Below are 16,379 nucleotides of genomic sequence, written 5' to 3' on the forward strand. Positions count from 1 at the left end.
ACTACTCCAAGTTTAACAATAAGTTTGACCGTCTATAATTAACTGTTTAACAGTTAAATCTCGTCTCTGTACCATCTGGTAGTAGAAGGGTCACAGTTCTAAACATTAAAAAGGGATTGTTCAAATATTTGTGTAGTAAGGTAAGTACAATTCATTGAAAAAATGTTAAAGGGAACGTAATTTTAAGTGACCTTCCATGCAAAGACGACCATTTCCGATCTACAACGGTACACATAAACGTAATGTCTTATCAAGTTTGAATTAGACATAAATGTTTATAATTTGGAAGGGGTCTCTAAAAAAGTGACTTGCGCATTTCTACTGGAGGTGAACATAAAGGAATTAACAAAATTAAATAATTTTAAACATTGAAAAACCGCGTTATATTCAACATGATTGATCGGATGTTTCAAGGGAACCGGGGATTGAATGGAGGGTCACTTGAGATTATGTTTACACTCGTATTATATCGATATTTAATTTTTAGTGAGATTAACTTTACTTCTCTTCATTGCATTACATATTTTCAAATATTTCAGGGGACAATAGTTCCAAAACAAACACTTGGCCCATTTTAACACTGAGTGTTAGAAATGAGCACAAATTGGCTGGGTTTTTAGGATCCCGGCCCATATCGACAGTAAAAGTCGTTGATAAAAACTATAACCAACATTTTATTAAGCATGAAGAGGACAGCAATTCCCAATTTAAAACTATTTTCTAAAATCAAAATTATAAAAGGAGTTATTTTTATATTAAAACCCTTGACCGTTTTCAAGACAATGTTAGGTTTTCCATTTTCGGGCATTTCCTTAATTTGAATCATTGTCGCGTTTTCGAGACAAAACCCACGTTCCCGTTTTTGAATACAATTCAGGACAAAGCTCACTTTCATAACTTACAAAATAAATCACTGAAAGTCAAAATTATCTTATGTTGTTAAGTAAGTGCTTAAATGCTTGAAAATTGGCATTGATATGAATTCCAGTAATATGTTTCAAAATAGGGATATGTTCGAAAATGAAATCAAGTATCATCAAAAACCAATTCTCACAACTTATTATTAGTGTAAAGTTGATATTTCTGGTATCAATATATAGTTTTAGCAATTTTTTTATAAATATATGGTGTAGTTTTGTTTAACTCGGCTTGGATTTAAAGATATACACGCTTGGAAAAGATAACTTTGCAGACTTGGCCTATTTCTAACACAGTGTTAGAAATGGGACAAGTGTTAGTTTTGGAACTAATTTCCCTTGTATTTATGATGAGATTTAAGTTCAATTTATTAAAACAATGTTTAGTTTTATAAATAATTAAGTATTAGTAAGATTGATTTTACAGGATTTTTCTCTTGAGTTTGGAACGCTAAAATGTTCTGTTTTTAAGTGGGTTACATGTTTGAACTAAATATTTTCAAATATTAGTGTTGTGATTTAAGTTTAATTTATTTATAAAATGTTTTGTTTTATTGATAATTTTAATTTTACAAGGAAATTTTGTTTCTTTTCAATTTGGAACGCTAAAACGTTCAACTTTTAAAATTGATTGAATGTTTTTTATTACATATTTAGTTGTAAAATCTAAAATAATAACTTACTTATTAGAAACCCAGACTAGTCTAGGGGTCCTGAGAGGATTCCATTTAACCACAAGGGGAACAGGAGTAGTATTATAACTCTTAGTGCACCTAGTAACCGCTTGACCCAACCCAAACATACCAGTACTAAATAAACTAGTTAAAGTACTTATCCTGACCCAACCCAAACATACCAGTACTAAATAAAACTAGTTAGAGTGCTTATCTTGACCCAACCCAAACATACCAGTACTAAATAAAACTAGTTTAAGTACTTATCCTGACCCAACCCAAACATACCAGTACTAAATAAAACTAGTTAAAGTGCTTATCTTGACCCAACCCAAACATACCAGTACTAAATAAAACTAGGTAAAGTACTTATCTTGACCCAACCCAAACATACCAGTACTAAATAAACTAGTTAAAGTACTTATCTTGACCCAACCCAAACATACCAGTACTAAATAAGTTAAAGTACTTTTCTTGACCCAACCCAAACATACCAATACTAAATAAACTAGTTAAAGTACTTATCATTAAAGATGAACAATTAATAGTACTAGTATTATACAAAAGAATTTGTTCCCGTGGTACTTTCTTGAAATTACGAACTGTCCCTAGGCGTTTTTACTATTTGTAACTGTTAATGGAAAATTTAGAAATAGATCATAGACAAATTACAAAATTCTTAGTGAAACATTGATACAAAAGAAGAAAAAAAACCATTGCACAAATTTATGGTTTTATGTAATCTGTAATACATGCTCAATTTTGTGGTTATATAATCCTTAATATAATAGAAAAGTTGTGATAAAAAGCTTTACTGTTTCTTGGTTTTAAATAGACTTTTTCATGCATGAGGTTTTATTTCATCATTTTGAAATAGGAAACTAAATTATTACACATCACAGCAGAGGGTTGTTTCAAATGAGTTTAAATGTTCATTAAATATATTCTTTTTTTTTTGGGGGGGGGGGGAGATGCAGTGATGAAGTTTTACCTCGTCTGCCAGAATGAAAGTTTATTCTCTGGTGCTGAATAGGTGACGAGATTCTTTCCATCAGTATTAAAGGAGAGAGCTGTAATAGCAGCCTGGAGAATGGAGATACATCAATCTTCCATTAGAATTAAAAAAATATTCTGTGTTCATAGGTCAGGACATTGTGTTTTGTTTATCTTGAAGGTTTGATCTCGGATATACAATATGAGCACTTTTAAATTCGAGGACCAAGACTTGATCCATGAAATTTATATCTGCAGTGCAGGGGTTGGTCACCATGGTGTATCGAAAATGAATTAAATTGATACGTAGGTCTGCCAAGACTTGATACCGAGATTTGCAACAATAAAGTTTTGACTTTAGATAATAAATGCAACAACGTGCACTATCAATAATATCCGAGTAAAAACCTGCATGCTACAATAAATTTTGAACTATTTTGGCTGTTAAATCCTATATTTTCAACTAACTTGCCTCTTACTCTAAATTTTCAATTATTATATATTTGCAACCTGACGGTGTGAACCTTTAACATTTCTAACTATAAACTCTGCTAAATAGATGACAAATGGAAATTCAATCAGGTTGCAAAGATAAAGGAATTAGAAAATTAGGAGTATGCGGCAAATATAAGTTCCTATACGTGTAGAAATGTCAAGAAAAATATGTTTATTATCCAACTTAATGGTGGGATTATAAAGTCTGATGTATTCCTGGTGAGCGGGGATAGTTTGAACTTTGCTTGCTCTCAGTTCATACATAACCATAGAACCAGACTTAGTTCCTACTGCTATTCTTCTAGTAGCTAGGCAATGGGATACCTGAATACACAGCTTTAGTAACTTGGATAACTTATTTATAAAGTTTTTGTTTAAATAAGAAAAAATCAAGAATTAGTTTTAAGCTGATGTTTTGGCTTGTTAAGAACATGTTAATGATAAATGATAGTCTAGTTGTGTAATCAAATGATTTAATTGATTTATTTTTAAATTGATAACTTAATTTTTATTTAATTAATTTGGTAGATTTGATGATCAATGGGTAGATTTAATCCAATTAAATAAAATTATAAAATGTGATTAACTAATTACATGATTATTTGGTTGATTTTAGTTCCAATGATTAATTATTTTAATGGGTAATGTTTGATGTAATGAATGAAAATTCATTATTGATTGATTGATTGATTGATTAATTAATTTATTACCTGGTGGAAGGTTTGTACTGGAGGAAAGACCTCTTGAAGAGGTTTTTGTTTTAAATGATTATGATCAACACAGTGTAGAATTATATCTATCACATCAGTTAACAGATCCTAAAGAAATCATTATTAGTCAAATTTTAGGTCAAGTTTATGTGGAATAGCTGATGTAAATTAGCCACCTCGTTCATTTTCCAGTTTTGATTAAAAACCCAATTATAATTTTCAATTTCTGCTTCAAAACCAATAAAGGAATAGCAGTGTTGAACATTTTTCAGAACTAGAAAAACGACAATTTAACATTTTTAAAGGTTTACGAGAACCGTTGTGATACGAAGTATGACGCAGACTGATTTTGATGTATTGCGCAGGCTGGTTCTGCCTGTCAAATCTGGGAGGCTCTGATGCTGTACTGCGGAGGCTCATGGCGGCCTGGGGTTATCTCTCTAATTTGAGTTTATTGTGAGTGTTACCTTTATTTCCGAAATGGTTGTGTCGAGGTTGATGAGAGTCTCGAGGACATGGAGGACCTCAGCCTTACTTCTTGATAGAACGTGGTGGTTTAGGTTCACGTTTAGGGTCTGCTGGTTCGAGGCCAAGGTGTTGTACCTACATTAAGATTCAATTTTGATTCAGGTATTACAGTTAACAATCGGACTAGAAGTAAATAAATAAAAAAAATATGACAACAAAAATTAAATTGTTTGGTCAAGAAGAAAATAAATAAATCCCCCAAAAATAAAGGTTATAGCATTTTTAAGAAAAACCTCATTAAAAAATATTTAAACTTTACTAGTTTAGTTATAATATTACTTTAAAATTTAAAAATTGATCTTTGTAAATTTTTATTTGTTGTTTAAAAATTTAAACTTCATTAGGTTAATTTTTAATTTCAAAATTGAACCTCGTCAATTTTCGTTTATATTTTATTTTATTAACCTCATTGGCAGAGTTAGGTTGACATGCATAAGTTAGTTAACTTGCAGAAATGTTTTTACTTAATGATGAAATTAAGTTGATAAAATGTTGTCTTCTGAAAAATAAGACAATGATACAAACTGACCTCGCAATCTCTTTGGCAATACTGGTAATGAAGACTCCTGCCCTGGCTTTGGCAATACTAGAGAGCGCGTGCCGCGCTGTTCGACAACAGTCAGCAACTGAATAAAATGTAGGATTTAAAAATTATTTGTACTAGTATGAGGTAAATGTTTAATATTATTTTATGAATTTCATAATCAGAGCAACATTAATTTTACAATTTTTTAAACTTTTAACTTAAGAAATCTAGAAATATTATCTATTATTTAAAAATATTTCTAGATTTCTTAAGATTGGGTAGAAAAAAACAAGAATTTGGGAAAGACTTAAAACTCAGACCCATAGGAAGGATGCCGAGCAAGCAATCCCTGTAAATTATGATTTTATATTTTATTTAATAAAAATTAAGATTTGTTTAGTCAAACAACGTTTATTTACCGGGTGTGAGAGGAAGAGCATACTTCTGACTTGGAACCCATTTATCAGCTTCACTTGCCATATCTAGGAGTCCTAGGAGTACCTTCGATACTTCAAGATGGGGTTCCCACAGAACAAATCCTCGTCCTACAATCAAGGAATTGATTAAATGTTTTTTAATAACAAATTAATTTATCACTGATTTGAAAGAGCGAGACAAGTGTGAATTTTACTGAAATATTTCTTTTATGTCTTGACCAATTTTTGATTGGGGAAAATAAATAACTTTCCAGGGAGAAAGCAAATTGTGAAATTGACATTCCTATATAAGTTCGCTATATCCGGCCAAAAGGCTGACCGAACGGGCTGGCATTTTTTCAGCAAACCCAGGGGTAACATAAGCTTTAAAAAATTCAACTTTTTTATTCCACGGGCAACGACGGGCACTTTAGCTAGTTTCAAATGTAATTGGCAATTTAAGTTGAGTTTGCAAAAAATGCTCAATAGATCTTCAGAACTGATTGTATCAAGTACCATATAAGGATTCATATATCTCAAAAAATCTAATGACATGAAATTAAAATTCTAACTTCCAACCTATGAGATCAAGCGCTGCTCTCCTGAGTGGTGTATGAGCTGGAAGCTGCTCCGAGGCTGGGGAGAGGACCAGGTACATCAGAGCCTTTGCGGTCAGCCGGGTCATCACAGTATCAAGGGCAGGTATTCCACCTTCTTTCTTCTCATCCTTAAAAATTCAAATATTTTTTTCCATAAAAAAATCATAAAACTTAACAAGTTGTTAATTTGTTGCACAACTATGTGTCCTGATTGCCAAAATGGGTAAATTGTTGTTCTGTGACTGCTTCTTCAGACTCATACTGTAATTTAATAAATATTTTTATTGCCGTAGTTCCCCTGCACTAAAGGAATCGCTAACCATTCTTCACAACTATCTTGCTCTCATCGCTTCACGAAAGGATCAGCCCAAAAAATATGTTATCAATGGGCTAACTCAAACAGTCTCTAGACTCTGTTAGTCCTCAAACTAGAGAAAGACTATATATATGTACATAAATACTGTAACAGATTTTAATTTTTCGACAACTTATATATATACATTGACCATAAAATGATATGTAATAATTAATCTAGTTTGAAATACATTTATTATTATTATTATTATAGAAGATTGGTTTAAAGCAAACAAACTGACTTTAAATGCGTCTAAAACCAAACATATTCTCTTCAAAAATAAAAAAGAAGATGTAAGTATCACCTCGCTTAAACTTCAAATAGATAATAAAGATATAGAAAGAGTAGGAACTGGATGCAAAAATGAATCATTTAAGTTTGTAGGTGTTCATTTAGACGAAAATCTTAACTGGAACCATCATCTTAAGGCGGTTAAAAACAAAGCATCCAGTGCAGTTTTTGCTTTGTCAAGTGTAAAAAATATTCTTCCTAGTAATATTAAACTAACCATTTACAACTCTTTATTTCGATCATTTATTGAATATGGAATTTCAGCCTGGGGATGTAACAAATGTTCAGAAATGAAACAAATTCACATTTTACAGAAACGAGCAATACGATTAATTGATAACTCAAAAGCCACGTCTCATAGTGATCCTCTTTTCCTTAAGTATAAGATTCTAAAGATTAATGATCTGGTAGACTTTAACCAAGCTATATTTATGTATAAATATACACATAAACTTCTTCCTGCATCTTTTGAAAATATTTTTAAAAAGCTTGGAAACTTTGAAAGATCTCTTAACTATCAACTTGACATTCTCAAAATGAGCTCATTACAGTATTTACCATCAAGCTCTCTTCTTAAGATGTGGAATAACCTGCCTCTTGACTTAAAAAGAAGCAACTCTCTAAGTATATTTAAAAATAGACTACTAAATTCTCTTTTTGAAAATTATAGGACAATGTGTTATAAACCGAATTGCTATTCATGTAAAACTAATTAGATATGTTTTAATATGCTTTGATATTTGTTGTGTACATGTCAGAAAATTACTTTAAACTCTAGTTATTCGAATTAGTGTATAAACTATTTTGCATATGATAAATTTGCACCCTGATCTCTAATCGTTCTCCTTAAATCTATTTAATTGAAATATTTTGTTATTATTACTAAAATTAGGTGGAAAAAATAATCAAAACAGCCAAGAGCTATTTTCCACCTAATTGCTTTATACTTGTACTGTTAATATAATCATCAATTTTGTGATTGTAAACTCTATCTGTATACAGATACATTTATTTTAGCAATAAACTTTATCTTATCTTATTACTAATTTCACCCTACCTTTTCCAATTCTAGATCAAACAAAGCTCCAATAACTCCACAAAGAATAACAGCTGTGGTTTGATTACGTTTGGCAGCAGCAGCACTCGGGTCGTCTTCATCCGGCCTATTTAGATAAAGAATTATTTGCGGCATTGGACATGAAACGTGCCTAGAACTAACCAGCAGTCTTCAGATCTGTTTCAGTTTATCTAAACTAGGAAAATACAAATGATGTTGTCTTCAGGAAACAAGATAACGATACAACAAATATTAAAATTACACGAAGAAAAGAAAATATATTTTTGATAAACAGGACAAACCAGTTTTATAATTTGGAGAGTTAGGAACTTTAAAATGCGACATTTATGATTTTAAGCAAGAGTCTTTACTATAAAATTAAATAAGAACTAAAATAATTGCATGCAAGAACTTTTTAAAACTATGAACACTTCCATTACTATTAACTACAGACATGTCCATTCTTTTCACTCAAAAATTTTGTCACTTTTTTCTCATTAAAGCGTAGATGGAGAAACTGAAAAATTCATCAAGTACTGTAACAGAACACTTAAATAAAGGAAAAAATGTATCATATATTGTCAAAGATTGTATAAAAGAGCAAACTAAAATAAAAAGCGATAGACAATACATTTTTCCATTTTAGTTTAAGCCACTCATAATGGAAAAATGTTTTGATGATGAAGATAATATAAAAACACTGACAACAGTATGAATGAAAAATGGACTGTATCAAGAAAGTTTACCGAAAGTCTCGGGCAGAACTCGCTCTAAAATCAAACAGGATTAATCCAAACCCAATTAATAGGAAAATAAACAGATTTTCAGCAATTTAAATTCTTAATTTTCTCGAAATTTGAATTATCTTAACCCCTAGTTTTGAGAAACGGAATTTGGCTCTTTGGAAATAGATCCACTGGGAAAAAGAAAAATGAAAATTTTTCGCTTAGACGAATTGGCAAAACTTCCAATCGGTTTTTTTTTGTCATTTTTAACTGATTATTAACCAAATCTAATTCTAATTGATTTTAATCTTACCAGCATAAATTCCGTACAACATATTTTTTTAACAGGGTAAATTATCATTAAAATACATAAGGTTACTTTATACTTGAGGTACTGGTACATACTTGAATCATGCAGTGCATTTTGTTATGTGCAGTGTACAGCATTCAGGTTTTTGCAAACATTAAATTATTTAAAGGGAGTATTAATGAAATTTAAAAGGAGGGAAAGGATGAATTAGATTATGAGAATAAATCAGTTCTTTTATAACTTAAACAATTTCTTAAAGTCACTTGGTTCATCCTTTACACCATTTAAAGATTTCGAAACACTCCCTTTTTTATAGTAGTAATTTTTACAAGGCTTCAGGCTCTCAGCCTTTTTAAATCTGTACGGCAATCGACAATTTATTAACAAATTTCCCCCATCTTATAGAATATCAAGAGCGGGAACATTTTTAAAAGATGAAAAGACTTTTCTTGAAATACCTTTCATCTTCCTCATCAATATGCTGGGGTTCGGGTGGGGGAGAAGATGCTCCAGTGTTAGTTCCATTTATAAGATTATGAGAAGTCTGGAAAGGAGGATCCCCAAACTTTGGAACGTATGGGCTCCAAATCTAAATAAATGTGCAAGCTTTTAAAGAAATATACAAAATGATATTTTAAAAAAAAACTCGGAATATTTGTCAGAAATTCAGTTTCTTTGTTAACAGTATTTTTACTCCTCCTGATGCATTTCAATAAATTGCTGTCAACATTTATCAACTTTCCATGATTGTAAAAAAATAACAATTTTTCATAATTTAGGTTTTCAGGACAACTATACTGGAGATTGAATACTTGGATAACATTTCATTATAAAAGTAAGTTGACAAACTATTTAATATAATTTTTTCTTTCCAATTTTAATTAAAAGTAAAATAGTTGTAAAGTTAACCTCTACAAGATGTTTTCTGCCAGTTGGTCCCATATTCTTCAATTCTGCAACCAGTAGTTCCTGAGAAGCCAGGCGAACCTGAATAATGTCATGTTGTAACAAGTCCAATTCTTGCCAGAATAAGGTCCGTCTGAATAACGCATTTTGACTAAAGATTGTTTGGCCGATACTGACCTGTAAACATCTATCCTGCCATTTAATTGCTAGAATCTCAACTTGGATCCGTTTATGACGAGCAGAACCTAATTGTTTCACCTGCAACACACAACAGTCAAATCAAATCAAATCAAATCAAATCAAATCAAATCAAATCAAATCAAATCAAATCAAATCAAATCAAATCAAATCAAATCAAATCAAATCAAATCAAACCATACTAAACCAAACCTGATTAAATCAAATCAAATCAAATCAAACCAAATCAAATCAAATCAAATCAAATCAAATCAAATCAAATCAAATCAAATCAAATCAAATCAAATCAAACCAAACCAAACCAAACCAAACCAAACCGAATAAAATCAAACCAAACCAAATTAAATCAAACCAAAACCCATCAAATAAAACCAAACCATACTAAACCAAACCTGATTAAATCAAATCAAATCAAATCAAATCAAATCAAATCAAATCAAACCAAACCAAATCGAATAAAATTCAACCAAACCAAATTAAATCAAACAAAAACCCATCAAATCAAACCGAACCAAATTAAATAAAACCAAACCAAACCAAACCTGATCAAATCAAATCAAATCAAAACAAACTAATAAGCTTGTACGGCAGCTCCCTAGCATGATAAGGATACGCAATCACGATCAGGGTTTTATGTCAGATGCAGGGTCATTTATTTCATAAAGCACTTGGTTGCTATCTTTGGCTCTTTAAAAAGTAATTTGCAAAATTCTCATCGATTTTTGCTTGAGAACTTGAGACCTAGATGGGGGGCAGAAAGAACCCCAGGTCCCCCTAGAAAGACCCCCTTTAGGCTCCCCCTAGTCCTACACCAGGGGTGTACTGGGGGTCTGGAACCCTGTGTATACCTTTTAAACATGCCCCCTAGTCCCAATATATTTAACTTGCATTCATAATATTATCTAATCAATTGCCAATTTTTCAATTTTATGATAATTTCACAAATTTTTTTTATTCATACCTTAATCTTATTTACAAATTTTTCTGGGGGTTTCATTAAAAATCCATTTTAAAGTTAAAGATGGACCCAGAGTATTATTTTATTAAGTAAATTGCACAGGGTTGGGAAGAGGGGAGAGCAGGGGTTTATTGGGAGCAGATAATATTTTTCTATTTTTTTAATGCAGAGGGTAGGGTGCAGGACGGTAAAAAGGCGAGTCGGTGTAAACAAAGTAAACAAATTAAAAAAGGCCATTAACTTACATTTTGAAAAAGCTTATATCGAGTTTAAAACTGATATTTTTCTTCTTAATACCGGTTTATAGGGGTGTGAACAACGACCGGTAAGGGGGTGAACTAAAAAATTTCGGCCAAAAGTGCACCCCCCTAGTAAGGCTAATCTCCAGTACTCTAAGATAGCTTAAAAATGAAAAAATCGAAACATTTATAAGGATCCCATTACGTAATCACATAAAAATAAAAAAGGAAGTGATCAATTATTTCTTAATCTAATTTTAAAAACAGGCATAACACGAAAAGAATTCTTTATTCTTATGTAATAAAACTCTTAAATTGAAACTCATCCACCGAAAAAAAAAACTTTCAGGTAGTTTAAAGGTTGTTTATTATTAAGGAAACTACCTTATCATGCAGAAGAACACAGTGTAGAGTAGATAGTAGGCTCCAGCCCTGTTTTATATGCTCTTGTTGTCTAAATTTAAATGTCGTTCAAATAAAAATAAATTGATTTATCACATTTTCCATCAACAAACAAAAAACAACTTTTCTGCCTCCCTCGTATTAAAAAAAGAAATTACTTTTAAAAACTAACATAAAAAATGTCATGACTTACTTTGAGAATGAAATATCTAGGTTCCCTACATCCATTGCTCCATGTGTGGCCTGTCGAACCAGCTTCCGTTTCCGTTCTTGCTCCGGGACAAAGCTTGCATTTGAGACTGATGTCAGGGTGTTGGTTACAGAGATTAAAGAGAGTAAATGATGAGTTGTTATTGTGTGAGAAAGCTCCCAATGTCCAACAGCTGAAATAAGTATCAAGTTAGCATACGGTTTCTCCATATTAATTAGATTCTTCAAAACACAGGTCATGTGTGCAAATATTTAGCAGGTTGAAAAAGAGTAATCTTTTACTTTTTCGCCGTTTTAACTGTAAGGAAACAAAGGAATTGAGTCTTTACATAAGCTCGGATTTTCTAGGCTCTATGCAGTCCAAAGTCGTAGACCTTAGATATTCAAACTTGGAATTCTGATCGATCAAATAATCTTAGTTTAAAATATCAAAGGTGTACACTGTACACCATCAGGCTGCAAAGATAAAAGGATTCGAAAATTTAAGTTTGTGACAAAGACTCAATTAATATCTGTGAAAACTATAAATGAATCATTAAAATTAAACTTTAAAGACTTCCCTTAAAATGGGACATTCCAAAAAACATATTTCGTGTCATATCTAAAGTACTAGACTAATGTAAATACTACCTAAATAGTACTCGACTAGTGTAGTTACTACCTGTAAAGTACTCGACTTGTGTAGGTACTACCTGTAAAGTAATCGACTAGTGTAGGTACTACCTGTAAAGTACTCGATTAGTGTAGGTCCTACCTGTAATGTACTTGACTGGTATAGGTACTACCTGTAAAGTACTCGACTAGTGTAGGCCCTACCTGTAATGTACTTGACTAGTGTAGGTACTACCTGTAAAGTACTCGACTAGTGTAGGTAGGTTTGGATTGTCCCGTCTTGGATTCCAAGTTGGAAGAACTAGAGACATCCCTCCTGCTCCAGATACAAGACCAAAACTTACTGGAAATCTGACAAAACATCATTAACAAAGAGATAAAACTTTTTAAAAAAATGTTTCTTAAATCTTTTTCCTTTTCAAACAAAGATTGCTTGATTTGCCAACTGCTACAAAATGTATGTAAGACAGAAGGTATTAATGAAAGAAAAAAGATGAATAAAAAAAAGAAAACTTTATTCAATTTTGTGGGATTTATCACACCTAATATTTCCCGTTGTAGTAACTTTTTCACCCTGCTATTAAAATTTCAAATTTCATACCTAATTTGTCTCATTGTAGGGTGATAAAGTTACTTAATCACCCTACAACAGTGTGATTAAGTAACTTTAACGACCTGCTTTTAAATAATTTAAGTAAAACTGAACAAAACTATATATTTTATTGAAACTGGTATCATGCGTGCGAAAGAGTTTTTGCTGCAATTTTCAATTTTTCTAGTTTGTTTTAGATCAAAAAAAAAATCCCGGCAAAAACTTTTTCGCACTCAATAATACCCATTACAATGACATAAATAGACATAAAACATATATTAAAGTAAGATATCTGTAGCTAGACTCTAAATTGCGAAGTTATGCTAGTGTTAAAGTATGTTGAACACGTTACTGAAACGAACCCAGAGAATTGAATGCTTGGCCTAACATTTCCAATTGTTTAATTTATTACAAAACTAACAATTAAAATAGGAACTTGAAACGAATCTGAGAGCTGAAAACTTAGATTTTGTAAAAATATTTTTAATTAATTTTTTAAGTAAAAATGAGAAAGTTTACCTTGGTTTCAGCAGTCCCAGTTTAGTGAGCGCAACCTTATCCAGGTCCTTGTCTAGACCCCAGGCATGAAGGAGGGAGAGGAGGAGCTGACCTATCTCCAGGGTCAGGTTTATCTCTAGCTGGAGAGAACTAGGTCGTAATCCGTTCTCCTCAGTAATAGATCCTAGAGAATAGAGGGAGTTATAATATTTAGAGAGAGATATAGAGAAATACGTTCTCCTCGGTTTTAGATCTATGAAAATAGAGGAAGTCATAATATTAATAGATATGTTGTAATCACTTCTCTTCAGCATTAGATCCTAGAGACTAGAGGTAGTATAATATTTAGAGAGACAGGGCATAATCCGTTCTCCTCAGCAATAGATCCTAGAGAATAGAGGGAGTATTAATATTTAGAGAGACAGGGCTTAATCCGATCTCCTCAGCAATAGATCCTAAAGAATAGAGGTAGTATTAATATTTAGAAAGACAGGGCTTAATCCGTTCTCCTCAGCAATAGATCCTAGAGAATAGAGGTAGTATTAATATTAAGAGAGACAGGGCTTAATCCGTTCTCCTCAGCAATAGATCCTAGAGAATAGAGGGAGTATTAATATTTAGAGAAACAGGGCTTAATCCGTTCTCCTCAACAATAGATCCTAGAGAATAGAGGGAGTATTAATATGTAGTTAGAGATATAGACTAGGGAGTAACCCGTTCTCTGGGAAGAATCATGGGTTGGAACTTTTTTCTCCTGAAAATTCGCTAGAGCGCAGTAAGCACTTTACCTTTGTCGCTCATATCTTCATGCATCCTGTCCTCAAACTCTCGTTTTGCTTTCTCCAACTCTTCTTTGGCCTTCTCAGCACCCTCTTTCACCTATACAATGTTCAGTCAAACTTTATTAAAAGAAAGGGATATAATGTATTGATCGTAAATATTAAAAGTGACTACAATTGATCAAAACATTTTTAATTATTTTTTTTTTTAATTTTGAAAGCATTGAAATTTCAATTTATTTAAAACATGGCTGTTACGTGAATAATGCTTCTAAAGATAAATAATTGACAAAATTATAATTACATTTTAGGTCAATGTTTATAAATATGTAATTCAGGAAATGGTTTTCTTGAAATAATTGATTTAATAAAAGGAAACATGATGTTATGTTTGTATTTTTATTTATTGCTACCTTAGACATAATTCCTGTCAGTTTCTTCTGAGTTTCTGGACTTGCAGTTATACCAGCTTGCAATCGAGAATCTGCAGTATCTTTTACCTGTAACATTAACAAAATGACAAAAAAAAAAAAAAAAAAAAAAAAATCAGAACAAAAACAAAATTAATCGAAAAAAAGCAAAGCAAAACAAAACAAATACCAAAACCAAACAAAAAAAACAACAAAAAAAACAGAAAAAAAATAATCAAAAAAACCCCAAAAAAAATAATCAAAAACAAACTCAAAACAAAACAAATACAAAACCAAATAAAATGAGAATTTAAAAATAAAACGAAACAAAAACAATAAATTGCACGAGGACCCTCGTATATAGTTTAATTTATTTTTCTTTCCCCCCTCAATTTTTTTGATTTCCTTCCCCAAATTCGATAACTTAAAAGACATAATTTTTTAATATATATATGTAATCAAATCAAATCAAATATCTCTTTCCCTACCTATCTCCTTCCCTACCTATCTCCTTCCCTACCTATCTCCTTCCCTACCTATCCCCTTCCCTACCTTTCCACTTCCCTACCTCTACCTCTCCACTTCCCTACCTCTCCACTTCCCTTCTTCCCCCTCCCTACTTATCTCCTTCCCTACCTATCCCCTTCCCTACCTGTCCACTTCCCTTCTTCCCCCTCCCTACCTTTTCCCTACACCATCCTTCCCTTTCTTCCGCTGTTACCCTTCCCCTTTTCCTTTACCTTTTTCTCCTATTTTCCACCTCCCTTTTCCCCCTTTTCTTTCCTCTTTTCTTTTCCCTTTTCCTTCTCCCTTTTCCTTCTCCCTTTTCCTTCTCCATTTTCCTTGCCCTTCCCTTTTTCCTTTTCTTCCCCTCTTATGGGTCTTTGATTTTATACACCGCTGCAATAAAAACCCAAACCAAGCAAATTAAAAAAAAAATACAAATTATCTACAATAACATGTGTAAAACACGAGATCTTACAATAAAAATAATAATTATTTAAAGAATAAAAAATCTGCAATTTAAGAATAAACTAAAGTTAATCTGTACCTTGTTTAAAAATCCTGCAATCTTTTTGGCCGCATCTGGACTATTAACTTTAGTGAGGGCTCGGATACGTTCATATTCAGCCTGGTTCGTTAATCCTTGAACTTCCATTGTTCCTAAAAAGTTTTCTTCTTTAACAAATTCAAAAAATAAATAATTTGAGTTCAACTCATTCGCTCATCTTTTAGACCTTCTAATCTTATTCAAAATAAGTTCAGGTTTTTAAAATCGATTTAAAAAAGATCAATCAGTTTAAAAGTTCGATATTTTTAACATTAATAACTTGATATAATTCCTTGGGATAAAAATTGACCTAAAAAAGTATTTGCGACCGTTACTTGTAAATTTTGGACATATTTTGATAACGTTATTAGAGGAGAGCTTAAGTTCCGTTCATATTATTAAAGAACACTTTTTAGTTATAATCTCAATATATGTATAAATTTGATTTGATTTTGTTTGGATAAGGAATTTATACTTATAATTTAGTACCTGGAGACATAACCGTGTATTCTTCTGTTAGAAGCTGTACAATGAGTGCCTCGACATCAAAGAAGAGAATGTGCCCCTCGGGGTCCGCCTGGTTGGTCCTGAACCCGTCCACTACCAGGGGGAAGGCTCTCACTTTCTCCTGGTACTGGTATTCCTTGTCTCCTGGTCCTTGCAGTTTGTTTATCCCCCGCTGAGTCGCCATTTTTATTGCCGCCAGGTTCCGATGTCGGATACCTCGGAGGAGTCCTAGAGCTGGGTTGGCGAGGTTAGCCTCTCCTCCCCCCGCCCCTCCTCCTCCAGCACCTCCTCCTGATCCTTCGTCACAAGCTTCAAGAATATCCTGAGCAGCCATTCCAGATACAACTCTAAACCACAAATCAAATCTTTAAAGATGCACAAAACTCCATGATTGGTTTTATATTTTGATAATCCCGTTTAT

At 32.2% G+C, this 16,379-nt stretch overlaps 1 protein-coding gene across 4 annotated transcripts in view; it reads right to left on the reverse strand.

Annotated features, from left to right (window-relative positions):
• The window catches only part of LOC111698322 (WD repeat-containing protein 7), a 26,735-nt gene continuing 10,356 nt past the window's right edge, over positions 1-16,379 (reverse strand). Inside the window, exons 19-40 of one of the 4 annotated variants that reach the window (XM_023468634.1) lie at positions 15,941-16,305; positions 15,452-15,564; positions 14,404-14,490; positions 14,000-14,090; positions 13,233-13,395; positions 12,357-12,472; positions 11,493-11,682; positions 11,282-11,351; positions 9,680-9,760; positions 9,506-9,583; positions 9,055-9,185; positions 8,308-8,331; positions 7,562-7,667; positions 5,839-5,986; positions 5,263-5,388; positions 4,847-4,943; positions 4,257-4,392; positions 3,790-3,897; positions 3,296-3,403; positions 2,583-2,674; positions 1,601-1,726; positions 1-98 (exon numbers count right to left, since the gene is read on the reverse strand). In XM_023468634.1, coding sequence (XP_023324402.1) covers positions 47-98; positions 1,601-1,726; positions 2,583-2,674; positions 3,296-3,403; positions 3,790-3,897; positions 4,257-4,392; positions 4,847-4,943; positions 5,263-5,388; positions 5,839-5,986; positions 7,562-7,667; positions 8,308-8,331; positions 9,055-9,185; positions 9,506-9,583; positions 9,680-9,760; positions 11,282-11,351; positions 11,493-11,682; positions 12,357-12,472; positions 13,233-13,395; positions 14,000-14,090; positions 14,404-14,490; positions 15,452-15,564; positions 15,941-16,305 — 2,608 coding nt within the window. In that variant the 3' untranslated portion in view covers positions 1-46. Of the gene's footprint in view, positions 99-1,600; positions 1,727-1,771; positions 1,885-1,919; positions 2,043-2,582; positions 2,675-3,295; positions 3,404-3,789; positions 3,898-4,256; positions 4,393-4,846; positions 4,944-5,262; positions 5,389-5,838; positions 5,987-7,561; positions 7,668-8,307; positions 8,332-9,054; positions 9,186-9,505; positions 9,584-9,679; positions 9,761-11,281; positions 11,352-11,492; positions 11,683-12,356; positions 12,473-13,232; positions 13,396-13,999; positions 14,091-14,403; positions 14,491-15,451; positions 15,565-15,940; positions 16,306-16,379 lie in introns of those variants that run through there. The other 3 variants (XM_023468635.1, XM_023468637.1, XM_023468636.1) reach the window with 3 other exon arrangements.

The sequence above is a fragment of the Eurytemora carolleeae genome, unplaced genomic scaffold, assembly GCF_000591075.1.
Source record: "Eurytemora carolleeae unplaced genomic scaffold, Eaff_2.0 scaffold206, whole genome shotgun sequence".
In the NCBI taxonomy this organism is placed as follows: domain Eukaryota; kingdom Metazoa; phylum Arthropoda; class Copepoda; order Calanoida; family Temoridae; genus Eurytemora; species Eurytemora carolleeae.